This window comes from Pongo abelii, chromosome 12, assembly GCF_028885655.2.
Source record: "Pongo abelii isolate AG06213 chromosome 12, NHGRI_mPonAbe1-v2.0_pri, whole genome shotgun sequence".
In the NCBI taxonomy this organism is placed as follows: Eukaryota; Metazoa; Chordata; class Mammalia; order Primates; family Hominidae; genus Pongo; species Pongo abelii.
Window position 1 is genome coordinate 62,370,857 of NC_071997.2, and position 18,430 is coordinate 62,389,286.

At 50.7% G+C, this 18,430-nt stretch overlaps 1 protein-coding gene across 35 annotated transcripts in view; it reads left to right on the plus strand.

Moving 5' to 3' along the window:
- The window catches only part of ASPRV1 (aspartic peptidase retroviral like 1), a 133,258-nt gene extending 118,201 nt beyond the window's left edge, over positions 1 to 15,057 (plus strand). For all 35 annotated transcript variants that reach the window (XM_054548095.1, XM_063713639.1, XM_063713645.1 and 32 more), the window contains one exon: positions 8,389 to 15,057. In XM_054548095.1, coding sequence (XP_054404070.1) covers positions 13,458 to 14,489 — 1,032 coding nt within the window. In that variant the 5' untranslated portion in view covers positions 8,389 to 13,457 and the 3' untranslated portion in view covers positions 14,490 to 15,057. The remainder of the gene's footprint in view (positions 1 to 8,388) is intronic.
- The last annotated feature ends 3,373 nt before the right edge of the window (positions 15,058 to 18,430 follow it).

Here is an 18,430-nt window from a genome sequence, read left to right on the forward strand (position 1 = left end):
CTGTGCTTTTTCCCCAAGTCTGCATTCAGTGACATCATATTGGTGGATTGAAATCAGCCACAGTGGGAATATTTACACCACAGAAATGGGCAGCAACCACCACAAATCAGGGCTTTATTCATTATTTGGTTGACTGTCTAGACTTAAGAAGGTTATGGAGAAAATGCTAATAATGCACATTAAACTTAAATGTATGTTTTGCCAATGGCCATTGCATTGTGAATGGCACAGAAAAATGAAGGAAATATTCTTCCAGCATTCAAAAACTTCTCTGCTTCAGTAAAGAAATTGCTAACACCATTGACAAACAAGTAAAGTTCTGGCCAGGTGCAGTGGCTCTTGCCTGTAATCCCAGCACTTTGGGAGGTCCAGGCGGGAGGATTGCTCGAGGCCAGGAGTCCAGGACCAGCCTGGGCAACATAACTAAACCAGTTCTCTACAAAAAATAAAAAAGTTAGCTGGGCGTGGTGTGCACTAGCTGAGGCAGGAGGATCTCTTGAGCCCAGGAATTTGTGGTTACAGTGAGCTATGATCATTCCACTGCACTCCAAGGTCTGGGCAACCCATTCTGTAAAAAAAAACAACAAGTGAAGTTCCAACATCTGTCTTTCTGGCTTCACTTTTTTCTTGCTAGTTGGTACAAACAAAAATATCAGTTAACATTCATGTTGGAACTACATTCATTTATCAGTTACAACTGTAGGCTGGCTATAGATTCAGCAGGTTGGCAAAAATCAATGAAAGCATTCTGTAAGACCCAATTGGCCATGTGCAATTTACAATAGAGTAGTATATATTTTTTATTATTTGTAAATTATTAGCCATCCTTTATGTCAATAAAATTTATCATAAATGTATGTATGTGTATATATGCATGCATTTTCCCCAGAGAGCTCATTGTTAATTAAACATCTACCAGTATACTGCTGGGCAGGTTGCCTTAGTCTGAGGAGTGGCCAGAGATTTGACTCTTTGGAAAGATTCCCAGAAGAGGGTGGGAATGGCTGATGGAAAGAGGCTATTGAGGAGGTTGAAGGGGCCTCAGGTGGAAGGATTAGCCTGGCCAGGCACAGAGTCCCTGAAAAGGGATGTAGGAGTGAAGAAAACCTGGGGTAGGGTGGAGTGAGAGCTTGCCATTTCTCTGCCAAGCAGGACACAAGCCATCTTCTGCAAGCAGGAGGTGGAGAAGTGAGGAAGGGTGAAGGTTTGGCCTGAGTAGTCAGTGTGGGGCCAAGAAAAGGGACCAGGGAGGACGAGGAAGACTAAGGAAGACTGCAGAACACTCGTGAAAACCGAGAGGACCGCAGGCCTAGCGGATGTCTCATGCCTGTAATCCCAGCACTTTAGGAGGCTGAGGCAGGCAGATCACCTGAGGTCAGGAGTTCCAGATCAGTCCAGCCAACATGGTGAAACCCCATCTCTACTAAAATTACAAAAAATAGCCGGGCATGGTGGCGGGAGCCTGTAATCCCAGCTACTTGGTAGGCTGAGGCAGGAGAATCACTTGAACCTGGGAGACAGAGGTTGCAGTGAGCCGAGATCACACCACTGCACTCCAGCCTGGGCGACAGAGCAAGACTCCATCTTGAAAAAAAAAAAGGGCTGGGCACGGTGGCTCACACCTGTAATTCCATGACTTTGGGAGGCTGAGGCAGGAGGATCACGAGGTCAGGAGTTGGAGACCAGCCTGACCAACATAGTGAAACTCCATGTCTACTAAAAATACAAAAAATTAGCCGGGCGTGGTGGCGGGCGCCTATAATCTCAACGACTGGGGAGGCTGAGGCAGGAGAATCTCTTGAACCCGGGAGGCAGAGGTTGCAGTGAGCCGAGATCGCGCTACTGCACTCCAGCCTGGGTGACAGTGCAAGATTCCTTCTCAAAAAAAAAAAAAATGGTAAAGAAAGAAAACCCAGAAGACACCAACCGAATCACAGCCATGAAAGCAAGAGGGTCAAGTGTAACCAGGTGCAGTACTGGCTAAGCCCCATGGTACGGATTGCTTGAATAATCTCCCAGGACAATCCTAGGAGGAAACCAAGGCTTGGAAGAATTAAGTCATTTATCCACAGCTTGCAGGCAGTTAGTGGCTGAGTCAGGAGTTGAATTTAGGCAGCCTGGCCCTCTTGACAAGGCAAAAGACTGCGCAGAGGCACCTTTCTCCTCAACAAAGCTCCCCCAGATGATGCAAGTTCAAATGCTCCAGGACGGAGATTGGCAGGGCTGGCGTGGCTACATGTCAAGGGCTTGTGGGCATCCTAAGGCTGGCAAAGCCGCTTCACATCTCCAGCCTCCCCAAACTTTCTTGCACCTGATGCTCTTAGCACCCTGCACTGTCTGTTGAATCTAATTATAATGAATCTAGACTTGCATTTTTAAATATCTTTGTTATTTTACCTTCAGATAATTCATTCTTATTGTGTTTTTAAATGGTAAAGTACGTGACAGATTGGAAATTTACAAAACGATCCTGTGCCCTAGAACATTTGAGAGGCAGGGTCCTAACGTTCTATTCTAATCACATTGATCCCTTACTGGGAGCCTTTAGTCATCCCTACTGGCTACAGCAGTTTTCCAAATGGTGGGTGGGAATCAATTAGTGGGTTGGGAGATTAGTTTTCAGTGTCATTAAAAGAGTTAAAAAAGAAGTGGCCCCAAATAGAAAATATCAGAATATATTACACATAGTAAATACATTTTGTTTTAGCTACATATATTTTCATGCATATGTGTACTGGATTATGATGAAAAATGTCTTTCTTACTATGAGTACAGTAAAAAAAAGCAACTTTTTGTTTTTGAGGCAGAGTCTTACTCTGTCACCCAAGCTGGAGTCCAGTGACATGATCTCAGCTCACTGCACCCTCCACCTCCCAGGTTCAAGCAATTCTCCTGCCTCAGCCTCCCAAGTAGCTGGGACTGCAGGTGCCCGCCACCAGACTTGGCAAATTTTTGTATTTTTAGTAGAGACAGGGTTTCACCATGTTGGCCAGGCTGGTCTCGAACTCCTGACCTCAGGTGATCTGCCCGCCTCGGCCCTCCAAAGTGTTGGGATTACAGGCGTGAGCCACTGCGCCCGGCCAAAAAAAGGCAACTTTGAATGCTGCTCATCTGCAGATAAAGACAGCACTGCCAGGCCTGACATTCAAAGCCATTGAGGCAGAAGCTTCATGGGAAAGGGGTGAGGACAGGCTGGGCTGGAGGATGGTGCAGGTTGTGGATGAGACCAAAGGCCAAGAAACACCAGGACTTTCATGTTTAGACTGTACCAGTGCTGCAACTCAGAGAGAAGCTGGGCCTGGCAGTCCCTTGTGATAGCACCTTAGAGGAGGGAGACCCTGAGTTTGCTAGGGAAATCAAAGGAGACTTCCTGGAGGTGGTAGTGTCTTAGTTGACTTCTCAGCGTTTGCCAGGAGAACAGGGTTGTGGAGAGGGCTAATCTGGCTGAGTGGCTTGTGAAAAGGTATGAGAAAGCCCGTCCTGTTTGGGGAGCTACACGCCATTTTGTGTAGGTAGAGCATGATCTAGGGAGGGGGACTTTGTGAGTCTTGTTGGGTGTTAAGATTTTATTTTGGGATGAAGAGCCATGGAGGAATTTTGAGCAGAAGAATGGCATGAGCAGACTTACATCTTCGGAAGATGACTCTGGTGGCCCGAGGAGGGTGGATTAATGGAGAGGAGGCAGGAGGCAAGGAGTCCTGTAGGATGACCTACTGACCTCAGCAGGGTGCCCCGAGGCCAGGGTGTGAAGAGGCATGGAGGCGGGAGAGAGACTCAGGAGGAGGAGCTGAGGGCACTGGCGACCCAGCAGTCCAGGTGGGGCCCTGAGAAAGGGGTAGAGGTGAGGAAGCCCCCTGTGTGTATGACTCCGAGGGCTGGCTAGATAGCAGTGCCATTGCCAGATAAACAACACAGTGGGCCAGGTGTGGTGGCTCATGCCTGTAATCCCGGCACTTTGGGAGGCCAAGGCGGGAGGATTGCTTGAGCCCAGGAGTTCGAGACCAGCCTGGGCAATGTAGGGAGACCCTGTCTTTACCAAAAAAAAAAAATTTAAGAGAATTAGGCAGATGTGGTGGTGCGCACCTGTGATCCCCTCTAAGGTGGAACTGGAGCTGAGGTGGGAGGATTGCTTCAGCCCGGGAGGTCAAGGCTTCAGGGAGCCACGGCATTTCAGCCTAGGTGACGAAACAAACAAACAACACAGGAGGCAGAGGGTGTCTGGTGAGAAGAGAGCACGTTCACTGTTGAAAGTGGACTTGTAGGCAGACATGTCAGGTGGGCAGCTGGGGCAGCGGGGAGAGGATGGGTAAGCGGTGCAGAGAGGGGTGTCCCTGGCCTGGAGAGTGTGTGGAATGAGGGGGAATGGACTGTAGACAGAGCCTCAGGGAGCCACATCTGTGAGTATCCGGGGAGAGAGGAACCCACAAAGGACAGAGGGGAGTGGTTGTAGTGGCGAAAGACCCAGAAACTTGGGCCACAGAAACCAAAGGCGCAGAGAAGACCTAGGAGGAAAGCAGCAGTGCGAGGGCTTCAGAAGGCCAGAGTCCTTGATGCCGAGAAGGCCAGACTGCAGCCTCGGGGAACTGCCAATGTCCCTGGCAAGGCTGACAGCAGAGGGTGGTGGGGCTTTGTGTGTGAATGGAGGTACATCATGAGGCAGAGTGTAAGCGGGCTGCCTCGGACCATGCTGCAGTGTGTGCAAATTAGAAAGGGGCACCCCTTCCTCCAGGCAGATTCAGCCCCTCGTTTTGGCACATAGGCTTGGCAAGAGGAGTGCAGGCTACGCCTCAGCCTCCACCTGCCCCACAGTGGGGCATCTGTGCACCTTGGCCCTGTGAGTGTGGACTAACCCTTCTAGAAACTGCCTGGGAAGGAAGGCGACAAGTGGTCATTGACCAAGGAGATACAGGATCACGTGAGGGTTTTCTTTTTTAAGATGTGAAAGTCTTGTGTGTGCTAATTTGGATAAAGGCAGGGAACCCACAGAGAGTGAGAATTTGGAGATTCAGGAAAAGAGTGTACAGGACACGAGGCGGGAGGGTGCAAGGCTGGAGCGGCTGCCCTGGGAGACGCCCGTGCTGCAGGGGAGAGTCCGCTCAGCAGCCGCCACACAGACCAGAGACACTGAACCACAGTTGGGACTGCCTGTCCCCAGCGACCAGGGGTTCCAGTGCCCAAGACTCAGGCCCATGCAGACTGCCCAGGAGTGGGCCAAGAGCTGGGCAGACAAGGCTGGGGAGGGTCTTGGCACAGAGCCTTTGCTTACTTATTATTTACTTTTTACTATGGGAAATTTTCAAACACACCCCAAAGTGGTGAGAAACTCAAATAAACCCTCTTAGATCTATTTTCTAGCTTTAACAATGATTAATATTGCCAATCTTATTTTATGGACCAGTTTTTTTTGTGTTTGTTTGCTTTCCAAGACAGGGTCTCACTGTGTCATCCAGGCTGGAGTGCAGTGGTGTGATCTCGGCTCACCACAACCTCCACCACCTGAGTTCAAGTGATTCTCCTACTTCATCCTCCCAAGTAGCTGGGACTACAGGCATGCACCACCATCCTCTGCTAATTTTTGTATTTTTAGTAGAGACAGTTTGTTGTCATGTTGGCCTTGAACTCCTGGCCTAGAGCGATCTACCCACCTTGGCCTCCCAAAGTGCTGGAATTACAAGTGTGAGCCACCATGCCTGGTCGATGTACCAGTTTTTAAAGCACCTTTTAAAAAACTTAAAATTTTAATAGACTTTATTTTTAGAGCGGTTTTAGATTTCACAGCAAAACTGAGTGAAAGGTACAGAAGTTTCCTATTTATTCCCTATTAAAAAACTTTATTTGGAAATTATTTTTATTTTTTATTTTTTTGAGATGGAGTCTTGCTCTGTCACCCAGGCTGGAGTGCAGTGGCTCTATCTTGGCTCACTGCAACCTTTGGCTTCTGGATTCAAGCAATTCTCCTGCCTCAACCTACCAAGTAGCCAGGACTACAGGCATGCACCACCAAGCCCAACTAATTTTTGTAATTTTTAGTAGAGACAGGATTTCACCATGTTGGCCAGGCTGGTCTCGAACTCCTGACCTCAGGTGATCCACCCGCCTCAGCCTCCCAAAGTGCTGGGATTACGGGCATGAGCCACCATGCCTGGCCTATTTGGAAATAATTTTAAGCTTACAGAAAATGGCAAGAACAAGTTTTCTTAATTTGAAATAACTTTTTCTTATTAGAGGATATATTTGCAGAATATCTGTAGAAGAAAGTTAAGATCATTCATGATTCTACTACCCCAAAATAACCACTGTCGTTGTTTTGGTGTCTTTCTTCCTAGTCTTTTTTCTGTGTTCATAGACAGTTTCCATTTTACCCAGAGACTATCCCAATCCCCCCGAGGCATCCTATCCTGTGTGTCCACATGCACTGACTCATTCTCAGGGCTTTCACTATCCACATCCCCCCCTCAGATGGTTTGCCTTTAGCAACAAAAATTAATCCAAGATTTTGGTCTGTGGATGCCCTTGTTCCCTGGTTTCAGGGCTACTGCAGGTTTCCCCTGTAATATTCCTTTCATGTTTGTTTTTCTCTGGTGATACTGGCTGATATCCGGTTGCAGGAGTTGCCTGAGGCTCCTTGGGCTGCCATCTTGCCCGGAAACCTCCAGTGTGCCCCGCACCTCCTATGCTCATCCCTGAGTAGCTAGGTTCGAGTCTGTCTCTCTTACTTATCTGTGAACTCTGTGAGGGTAGGGCGCAGGTCTGATTCATCTCTCCAAGTGAGGCGGTGTTGGCCTCAGTAAGTATGTATGGAATTGAATCAACCCACCTATTTGGCATTGTCCATTCCTGTCTATGCCGCAGACTCTCTGAGTGCCTGACACTAATTTACAGCCACGAGCATGGTGTCTGGCACACAGTAGGTGCTCAATAAATGTATGTGGATGGTGCGCCCAGCCACCTGGAGATTTGTATACATGTAAGGGCTCTGCTGTTTTTCCCTTTCTCTCTCTCCTGTCTCTCCCACATCTTCTGGATCACTTTGACATGCCAGAGGGAAGGTACCCTCTCTCTGTCGCCGCCCCCCATCTTCTGTATGTTAGGAGCAAAGCTAGGTTGGTAGTTGATTGAAAAGACGCAACTTCCTGCGCTGAGGATATTTGACAGGTTTTAATTGCTCACAATACTAGTTATCATTAGAGACAATTCAAACTATTTCCAGTTTAGTTCAAAGCTGCCTTTGAGGTATTTAAGTTGGACAGAAGCCCTCCATGTGTTCAGCTGTAAGCCAAGTTTCCTGATGTCATTGGAAGCCCACTTGTAGTTGGGGATTACCCAATCTGTATGTTTTGATTGCCTGAATATTTCACTAATTGCAGGGGTGTTTGTCAAAAGTGACTTAATGTCCCCAAAGCTGTCTGGACCTGTGTTACAAGTCCCACTCCCAACCTCAGTTAAGTAGAGGGGACCCTGAAGAGGGGATGGAAGGAAGGGAATCTGCATAGCGTCCTGCTTAGAGCCAGCCCCTCTTGCCAGGCAGGGCCCTGGCCTTCCGTGGCAAGGATGGGGCAGGAAGGGATGAAGGCTTGGTCTAGGGTGGGGGCACCAGCAATTGGGAAAAAGGCAAAAACCCAATTTGGAGGGCTGGGCCCTGAGGAGGCGACTGAGAAAGCCTTCAGGACATCTTAGTAATCTTCATATTTGATTGAAAGATAAAAACAGGAGAGAACCGGTTTTGGCAAATTGGACTTCTAGGAGTTAGTCAGCAACTTGGTCTGACCAACTCTTGGTTGGTCCTGGCCTTGACCCCAGGCCTGGAGGCTGGCAATGGCACTGGAGCCAGGACCACTGCTCCCCAAACACCTCCAGGACCCCCCAGGGTTGGGACTCGCATTAAGCATTTTGCTGCCTCCTGACATAGTGGATTTGGCTGGTGGGCTGCGCTGGGCCACTTCGGTTAGAGGGGTTCTGAGCTAGGGGCAAAGAAGGGTAGGAGGGAGACCCAAATGGGAAGAAGAGGTTCTGGAACAGTGGCAAGCTGGGGAAGGGCCCTGCAGGCAGGAGAGCTCTGTCCTTCAGTGGCGACACTGGCCTACTGGGTGAGGAGTGTGGCAGGAATGCTCATGTTGAGGAGGTTTGGCAGGGACCAAGATGGGGGTCCAGTCAAGGTCAAGCTGTCCTGCCCGTGTGCCCTTGGCCATGACTGACTGTGAATGCTGGGTGGTGCCCGCGTGGTAGGAGCAGGCATGGGTGGTCTGGGGGTTTAGGTTTGGGGATAAGGAAACTGCAGGTGCCTTGGATTTCTGAATGTATCTTGCTTTGGTCAAAGCCCACCCAGCTTTGACCTGAATTCCTGACCAGATTTTTGTGCCAAATTCACCTCTTCATGTCTCTTTTCAGTTTGAAGACCTGGTGCCATAAGCCTACTGATGCAGAACACTGGAAGCAGAATGCAGCTAGGGATGGTGCTCGGAGGAGCTGTGCCACCAACCCCACACACACTCACACCAACTCTGGGCCTGGGGCCTCGGATGGGCTGTGGGGCCCAGTTGTGCAGGAGAGGGGCAGGCAGATGGGGGGGTCTTGGTCTTGGCGGCCATGGCCAGAGGTGGGAGGGGTGGGGGTGTCAGGGGATGGAGGCCTCAGTCCCTGCCCTCACCAGGTGGCGGGAGCAGGAGGCAGGCTGACCCACTTAGAGACTGGTTCCTTTCAAAGCAGCGTGGTTGTGATGGGGGCTGCTTTAAGTGAGTCTGCCTGCATATATACATTGGTCTTAAACTCTTCAAAACTTGGCTGTTAAACATCTAGATCCTGTTTTCATTAGCTTGTAAGCCGTGGCCATGGGGACCTGCCTGGCCTTCTGAAGCAGCAAGTGTGCCCAGAGGCCAATAAAAAGCAGGTGCCTCCAATAAATAGGATTTTAATACTCGATGTAAATGTGGGTGCAAATACATGAAATGAAAGGTGGGATCTGAATTATATGTGCAAGTTACACAATTGCTCAGACGTTTTGCACTGAGAACTGTAGTGTGACTGTGGGTACCATGTGTGTTTTACAGGTGCAGGATGTGTGTGCAGTGTGGGGGAGTGTGTTTTTGTGGATGGACATGTATGTAGTGTGTAGTAGGGAGCGTGTGTGTCTGTGTGTACGTGCATGTGTATGAAGAGAAGAATCCAACACCAGATTGGGTGGGGACAGAGCCAGCTACTTAATTTGCAGGGTCCCAGTGTAAAAGAAAAACATGGGGCCCTCATTCAAAATTACCAGGAATTTCAAGACGGAAACAGCAGAGCATCACCCCAAACTGGGGTCTTTCTGAGCGCAGAGTGGGTCTCACACCCATGGAGGAGTGCACCTCCTCGTCTCCCTCCAACCTTCCCATGGCACCTTGGAAGGCCCCTGAGTCCCCCTTTGCTCTCTCCCTACCGGCTCCCAGGGTGGCCTTGACCTTGGCAGTGTGGGGAAGTGGCCAAGGTGGGCTGACAGAGTGGCTGAGGGCTGTGCTGGTCTTACCCTTTCCTGACCCTCCTCTTCCAGCCTGGGCCTCGCTAGGGGCACCCCAGTCTGTAAGATGTCTCTTGCCCTGGGCTCTTGGTTCAAAAAGGCGCCACTGCAAGCTGCCACTATGTTCTGGGAATTCGTCAGGCCGCAGGAACAATCTAAAGCAAATGTGTCCAGCCTGCTTTGAATGCGGCCCAACACAAATTTGTAAACCCTTAAAACATTATGAGTTTATGAGTTTTTTTTTTTTTTTTAGCCCACCAGCTATCGTTAGTGTTAGTGTATTTTATGTGTGGCCCAAGACAATTCTGGTGTCGCCCAGGGAAGCCAAATAATTGGACCCCTGGTCTAAAGTGTTTGGGGTGGGCCAGGCATGGTGGCTAACACCTGTAATCCCAGCACTTTGGGAGGCCAAGGCGGGCGGATCATAAGGTCAGGAGATCCATCCTGGCTAACACGGTGAAACCTGTCTTTACTAAAAATATGAAAAATTACCCAGGTGTGGTGGTGTAATCCCAGCTACTCAGGAGGCTGAAGCAGGAGAATCGCTTGAGCCCAGGAGGCAGAGGTTGCAGTGAGCCGAGATCATGCCACTGCACTCCAGCCTGGGCGACAGAGTGAGACTCCATCTCAATAAATAAATAAATAATAAAGTGTTTGGAGTGAACTCACTGCCCACCAAGGGCTTCAGGTCTCAGGAGGCCCGATGGGCCCAGTCTTGGGCTTGTCTTGATTTGCCCAACTGGCCTGAGGGAGACTAAAGCAGGCAAAGGATCCAGGTGAATATCAGAAGTGAAACAATTTCAAAAAAACAGCAGAAAAGAAACGGCAAAAGGGAACCAGGGAGCTGAGAAGGAATTGGGCTGGTTGAGCTCACAGCCCAGAAATCTCAGTGAGGGGGCGTGGAGGGTAGGGAGCCCCACTCCTTCCTGTTTATTGTCCTGCTTTGCTCCTGCAGGGTTCAGTGCGGTGTGCCTGCTTCAGGGTACACCCAGGAGATGCTAATGGGTGATAATGAGGGTGTCCCGCCCCAATACCTATACTTGTCAATAATTAACCATGATTTTCTAGGTTCTGGGAGGAGGTGGTGGCACCTGACCTGCCCTGGCTGGTTTAGCTCATGGGGCACCTCCGGCATAGCCATTCCAAGGTCTCTGTGTGCTTCCAGACTGTTCTAGGGATGGGTACCTCCCAAGGCATAAAGGAACTTGAGAACTGACCTTTACCCATGTCCCTGATCCTAGCCAGAGACAGACTCCCAGACTTGGCCAGAGGCTGATGCCGACCCCTTCCAGCTCTCACGGTAACCATGAGGCCCCTGCGTGTTTCTGTTGTGGAGGTCCCAGAGGGAACTGTGTGGACGGACACAGCCTGAAGGGCCATCTGCCCCAAGCCACAGCAGCACAGGATTCTAAAGACTGCGGGGAAGGATGGGGCCAAGGTAGGCTTGGGGTCCTTGGTGAGAGAGGTGATTTGGGCCCAAGCAGCTAAGCAGGGGTGGAGGTTACTATAAACTTGTTCATCACCAGCCACAGTGCTTTGCCTGCCCTAGAGAGTCAGTGTGGCCAAGGTTTCCACGCAGGGGTGTGATGGAACTGGCATTCCAGAGGGGGAAAAAGTCTTGATTTAGCATTTGCCAATTTTGGTGATGTAAATACTTCCACCAAGTCTGATTTCAAGTACCAATTGGTTTAACAATTGGCTCACCAAATTCCTGAATATTTAACAAGCAGCTCTTTGTCCACTGCCCACCAGACCCCTTTCCCCGGCGCCTATGCTATACCTCTCCCAGCCCAGCACTTCACTTCCCTGTCCTTGCAAAATGCCCTTCTCTGGCTGCTGGAAAGCCTGGGACCTGAGGCCATTGAAGCTCCTGTGCTCCAGGGTCCTGGAGCGGAGCTGGTCTGCTTCCCAGGTTGTTATACTGCTCATGGAGATGATGTGTGTAAAATGCTTTGCCAAAGTGAACACCAAACCCACGCAAATGAGGTCCCAAGGGACCACCAATTTCTAGTCTAAGGGCAGTAGGGAGATCGGAATTCAACATCTACCACTATGGTTTGAAAAGCCGGTTCAGGGCATTTGGCAGTCCCAGCTTGTCAGCTGACAAGCCAGCTGCTTCGCTCCTCCCTTGGTCGCATGCTAACCTCCTCACTCATTTCCACTTCCCGGGGACCAGATGTGCAGAGGTAATGAATACCAGGGAATCAGGAAACCACTGGATCAGTTCTTTGAGCCATAGAACAACACTCATCCCAGCAGCTGGGAAGCTATCTGCAAAAGTCCATCTGCAGAAAGGGCTTCCTGGTCTTGCGTGTGGCTGGGCCATTTCTCTGGATGCAGGTTTTTCATTATACAGTCTTCTCAAAGGACCACCTGCTCTCAACACCTTCTCGGTGACTCCATTTCCCCTCCTCTGGGCTCCTGGAATGCCACAATGGCCCCACCTTAGCCAGGCAGCTGTGATGAGAGGTGTTGACCCAACTGCCTCTCGGCTGGCTCACTGAATCAGGTGGTAGGGGCTGGGGACAGCACAGTCTTGCATTGTGGTTGGGGACCTGGGCCATCCAGAGGCAGGACTGTCCAAAGGCAGGGTACTGCTGGGATTCCGCCAGGCACTGGGTGATGCATGGCATAGGGAGCTGGAGAGGGACAGGCTCTTGGCCAGGAAAAACAGCCCCAGAGCCACAGGTGTGCCATCTCAAGTCTTCCTCCTCTCCCATCCTTAATCACTCCTGTTTGGTGACAGCACACAGCTAGGCCTGGAGCCCAGCAAAGAGCCCCTGGGTCCCAGAGGAAGTTGTTCTGGGGGCTGGAGATAATCACAAATGCCAGGTTTGTGAGCCCCAGACTCTGGTTCATAGCAAGAGGCAGACTTGTGAACAAACCACCAGATCACACTGTAAAACACGCTCAACCGGGAGTGGGTGCCCTTTCTAGGGACAGACAGAAGGCTCCATGGAGTGACCTTTGAATGGGGACATAAAAGTGGATTCCTTCAACAGCCCCTGCACAGCCCCAAGTCAGGCCTCCAGCCCTTGGACTCACAGATCTCCTCTGTAGACGACTGGAGGTCATCCTGTGCTACCCTTTACCCCTGCAGCAGAGGGGCACAGAGCCAGAGCCCTCCAGGTCCTCACCACTGGCATCACCAACATAGTGGACATTTTCCCTCTCAGAATGAAAAGGGAGTGAAATTTCCACATGATCTTTCCACAAATGACTAGCTTGGGGAGTGGGAGAGGAAGGGCTGCAGTGCCTGGTGAAGGGACCCTTGGAACAGTTCCTGGAAATGGAGAGGGGTGGATAGGGTGGAGACAATGCTCATGGAGTCCAGGATGGGGCCTACCCAGAGTTGCTCGGCCACCCCTCTGCCTCTGAATCAGGGGTGATCAATGAAGGAAAATTACTGCAGCAATTGAGTCCATGTAGGATGATTGTGCACGTGTGTGTGTGTGTCCTCAGTTAAAAACGACCATTTCTGTGCATTCTTTATTCTGGGACCCTCCTCTGCCTCCCTCTCCAGGAAATCCCATAGGATCACATACCTGCTTTAGAATGTGTGTGAGACACTTCCCAGTGCCTGGCACGTGGCAGAAGCTCAGTACATGTAAACTCTTTTCCTTTGACCACTCAAAGTAGTCACTTGTTGGGGAGGCCAACAGCGGCTTCCCCTGTCTCAGAGCTGATGGGCATCTGGTCCCTGCCTCCCCCTTCCTTTTCTGGCTGATGACAAATACCTGAATGTCATCACATCCTCCGTGTCCTCATCTGTTATTCTGGAGCACAGGCCGGGGAGGGTACAGGGTAGTCCCCCTTCAACAGAGGTTGGCCTTTCTTGGGATGTGGGCTGGCTGGTGTTGGTCCAAGGATGGATGCAGAGGGTGAGGCACCCATCCTGCTAGTCGGGCCAGATGCTGGCAGGAGGGAGGGGTGAGGAGGGGCGGAGCTTCCAAAACAAAGGAGAATGGGGAGCCCAGGGGCCAGCCTAGGCATCAAAAAGGCTCTGCAGAGCGAACAGGCCACAGCACTGCCTGCCTCTGCCCCAGCAGTCAGCCAGCCGACCACGCCTGTTCCCTCCTGCTTGCCCAAGGCCGGGCAAGTCATCCCTGCTCTCCTTCGAGAGGCCCCGTTTTCCAGCGTGATTGCGCCGACACTGCTCTGTGGGTTTCTCTTCTTGGCGTGGGTTGCTGCTGAGGTTCCAGAGGAGAGCAGCAGGATGGCCGGGAGCGGAGCCAGGAGTGAGGAAGGCCGCCGGCAGCATGCCTTCGTCCCGGAAACTTTTGATGGGGCCAATGTCGTCCCAAACCTCTGGCTGCACCGCTTTGAAGTCATCAATGACCTCAACAATTGGGACCATATCACCAAGCTAAGGTTCCTGAAAGAGTCCCTCAGAGGAGAGGCCCTGGATGTCTACAATAGGCTCAGTCCCCAGGACCAGGGAGACTATGGGACTGTGAAAGAGACCCTCCTGAAGGCCTTTGGGGTCCCTGGGGCTGCCCCCAGCCACCTGCCCAAAGAGATCGTCTTTGCCAACAGCATGGGTAAGGGCTACTATCTCAAGGGGAAGATTGGCAAAGTGCCCGTGAGGTTCCTGGTGGACTCTGGGGCCCAGGTCTCTGTGGTCCACCCAAACTTGTGGGAGGAGGTCACCGATGGCGATCTGGACACCCTGCGGCCCTTTGAGAATGTGGTGAAGGTGGCCAATGGTGCTGAAATGAAGATCCTGGGTGTCTGGGATACAGCGGTGTCCCTAGGCAAGCTGAAGCTTAAGGCACAGTTCCTAGTGGCCAACGCAAGTGCCGAGGAAGCCATCATTGGCACTGATGTGCTCCAGGACCACAATGCTATCCTGGACTTTGAGCACCGCACATGCACCCTGAAAGGGAAGAAGTTCCGCCTTCTGCCTGTGGGAGGGTCCCTGGAAGATGAGTTTGACCTGGAGCTCATAGAGGAGGACCCCTCCTCAGAAGAAGGGTGGCAGGAGCTCTCCCACTGAGAAGCCACCTTTTCTTTAACTTCCTAAATATTGGTGGGAAGACCCACCGCTGTGTAGGGGGGTGCATATCTTCATGGGGGTCACTGGGCTTGGCCAGTCTGCTTATCAACTCTTGCTCTTCTCTCCCCTCTGCCTCCCTCTTCAGGGGCCTTAATCTGCCCCTGGTGGGGGAGGCTTCCACTGAACAGGCACAGGTGAGGGAGAGCAGGCCGGCTTAGAGGGACAGGGTCCCCATGGTCATCAAGCTGCTATTGATGACGAAGACTCAAAGGCTGGAAGAGCTCCCAAGGAAGCTAGAAATGCTTGTCTTTGAAAGAACTGTGGGACCCCTTCAGATCCCCTGAGGTATGGCTTGGTCACTCTCAGGTCCTCAAAGCCTGTCTCAGTTGGGCTGGGTCCTAGCTGCAGGGTATTTGTGAGGGTCACAGTTGTTCTGGGACACCTCCCTGAAGAGCCTTTCCACCTGTACAATGGTATTTTCTTTCTGTCATTTGCTTTGAAGCCCATTGTGCCTTGTGCCAATAATTCAATTGCTGCAAACACCAATAAAGATTGATTCATGGAAAAACCATGTAATGTGTTGATTGAGGATGAGAGGAATGTGAGAGGGAGTCAACGTCAAAGACAAGGGAGATCCACCTGTCTAATGAGTGCATAGCTGGAGGTATAAGAACATATACACAGGGATGACAGGTCTTGGATGTTCTAAGACAGTCTCAGTGTGAAATATTTTGACTTATTCCCTCCAGAATTACTCTCATTATTTTGAATCGTCATAATTCCTCTACTTATTTCAATCTGTAGTATTTTAGCATACAAATTGCCCCTATACCCAAAAGTGACCCTAAAGTTTTATGTAAGATGTCTTGATTGAGGATTGGGAAATTATGGTTATGATAAACAAACAGGAAAGTGTCTGCTGGGCAAATAGGCTCTTACAGCTGTCCAGGAGCGAGAACTTGGAGGCAGAAAGCAAGGCCAGGAGACAAGTGTTGACCTGTGTGGGGCAGCCCAAGGGTGTGCTGGAGGATGGGGGAGGCTGTGGCAAGGCAGGGTCCCGGCGGTGGGAGGTCAGCTTCTTCCTGGAGAGACTTGGAACAGAGCCTGAAACTAGATGACCTGATGGAGGGGAGGACATTCCCAGATCTGGGAATGGGGTGTGCATCTCTTTTAGGGATCCACCTCGTATTTGCTTCCAAATTTCTGTTTCTTTTTCTGGAATGCAGCAGGGCTGGGAATCTGAAACTCAAAGGGAGAAGCTGAGTGGACAAAAGTCTCCACAGAGGAGCTAATTTGTTCCAAATCTCAGGCCTCCCCACCAAGCACATTGGGCGAGCCTGTTTTCAGGGGAGGGTGGCCTGCACCCTCCAAACTTTGGGTCCAGGAAGATTGGCACAAGGTCAGAGACTCGAACATGCAGGGATCCCGGACCTCTTGATGGAGGCGTGAAGGACCGTTTTCCATCCTCCAGGGTGGAATGAGCCTCTTGAAGTTCCCACCTGGACAGCTCCTGAGGGAGAGACAGAAGGCAGGAGTGAAGCCCCTGGACTTTTTGAAGCTGATCTGAGCCAGGATCAACTGCCCCTCCCTGGCCCCTTCTTCCCTCCGAGTCCAGCTGTGATTCTCCTGGGAACTGAGGCATGGCTCAGCCCCTAATCCTTGGGGTTTACCGAGGCCCCTTCCCTGGGCAGCCAAGCATCTTAACTGAAATTAGCTCCATCAGCCCCAGGGCACGTGGAGGAAGGACAGGTGTGAGATCAGGAGGAAATCTGTTTCCAGAAAAGTGATGCCTAGAGAAGTGGGTGGGAGAACTGGAGAAGGGGGTGAGAGAACTGGAGAAGGCGATGGGGGAACTGGAGAAGGGGTGGTCTCCGGATGCCTCCCAGGTCTTGCATCCCCCTTCTCAAATTTGATTTTCAGTCCCACTCTCTGTGGCCTAACGCATGCTGCTCTCTCATGGGCCGAGCCCTCTTCCGAGGGAGCAATCCAGGTGGCACCTCCCTGTGACCTATTTTCCTCCAGGTCCTTTGTATCCCAGCCACGTGCTGGGTGGAAGGAGGGAGGGTAAAGAGTCTGTAAGTGGGTGGGTGGAGAGCTGGGGAGGGGACTAAGGAATTGGTGGCCAGGCCAGAATTCCAGAGCAATACCCCAGCCTCCCTGCCCTTTCCCACACACCACACGGAGCGAAGCCCTGTTCTGGGTGATTGCAAATGAGATGCTGTGTCCCAGCAGCAGACACCTTCTTCCCCTGCTCTGAGTGAGGAGAGCCTTTCTGAGCCCCCAGGTCTCCAGCTGTCAGCCAGTTTTCTCTCCTAGAGAAATGTGGGCCTCCCAAGAGGGCACAGTGAGGGGTGGGGTCTGTGACATCCGAAGCACGGCCCCCATGGAGGAAGGGACCATGTGGTGCTTCTTACTGGGAGACCCGAGTGAGGCTGAGACTGCTGCTGCATGTGGGTGAGAGTGATCACAGCTGCAGATGCATCAGCGTGGAACCCGGCTGCAGGACTGTGAGCAGCTGCTCTTTGGGAAGTCAGGTATCAAACAACAGAGAAGCCCGGGAGAGAAGCCAGAAAAAGTGGGTTGTGGCCACACCACAGAGGGCTTGCTGCCTGGGTGAGGAGTTCACACCTGCCTCCCACAGTGGGTGTTCGAACCATGGGAGAGCAGGAAGATTCATCTGGCTTCTGGGTATAGGATGGAGTCAAGCAGCAGCAAAGGCTCTGCTTGGACACCATGGCAGTCCTTAGACTTAAGGTCTGCTTTTGCGATGATGGAAAGGAGGACGCAGGATCAATGTGAAGGTTTAGCCTTTGGAGCACATGATGATCACCAGAGAAGACCCATGAACATCAATTCCTCCAGTGGTCCCAAAGTGCAGCAGGCTTGGGAACCCGTAGTCTAAATTCCAGTGGCATCTACCCCTGTACTGCCCAAAGGGTGATCTATGAACCAGCAGGAAGGTGGCATCAGCATCACCTGGGAGCCTGTTGGGAATACAGACTCTCCATCCCCACCCAGACCAGCGCCAGAATCTGCAGTGAGCAAGATCCCCAAGTGATTCTAGGGGACATAAGAGTTTGAAAAGCCCTGGCCTAGAACATTTTAATACCTCTAGTTAAGGGGCCCCTACAAGCTGCCTTCTTCTCTAATAATGACCACCACAAACTGAATGCCTGCCAGTTCCCCAGACCATACTAGATAATTCTTTACGCTTTTATCCAGCAAACCTTTAAGTCTTAATTTGAGACTAACAGGAAAGTTGCAAGAGCAGTACAAAGAATTTCCACGTTTCACCCAGTTTCCCCAAATATTAACATTTTACCAATTAACTTCATCATCTCTCTCATTCTCATTCTTTTTCTCGTATCTATATATATAAGAACCTTTGAAAATTGAAAATATGATGCACTTTTATCTCTAAATACTTCGGTGTATATTTCCTAGGGGAAAACAACAACAACAAGGGCATTCTCTTATATAACCATGATGCAGTTATCAAAATCAGGAAGTTCACCGATGTAATATCACTATCATCTGATCTTCAAACCTTACTCCAATGTTTCCAATTATCCCAACAAGAACATTGTTGGCCCCCAAATTATTTTCTAGTCCAGAACTGAATTCAGCTACATATTTCATTTAGTTGCCATGTCCCTTTCATCTCCTTTAATCTGAGTAATTCCTCTGTCTTTGTTTTCATGACCCGGGCAGTTTTGAGGACGCCTGGCCAGTTATTCTGTAGAATGTTCCTCAGTTTGGCTGAATCTGATGTTCAGTTGTGGTGAGATTCAGGCTGTGTGTTTCAGGCAGGAATACCCAGAAGTGATGGTGCGTCCTCGGTACATCATATCAGGAGGCACATGTTGCCAACTTGTTTCATCACTTGGTCAAAGTGCTGTTTGCCAGGTTTTTACTCCATAAATAATTATTTTACCCCCGTC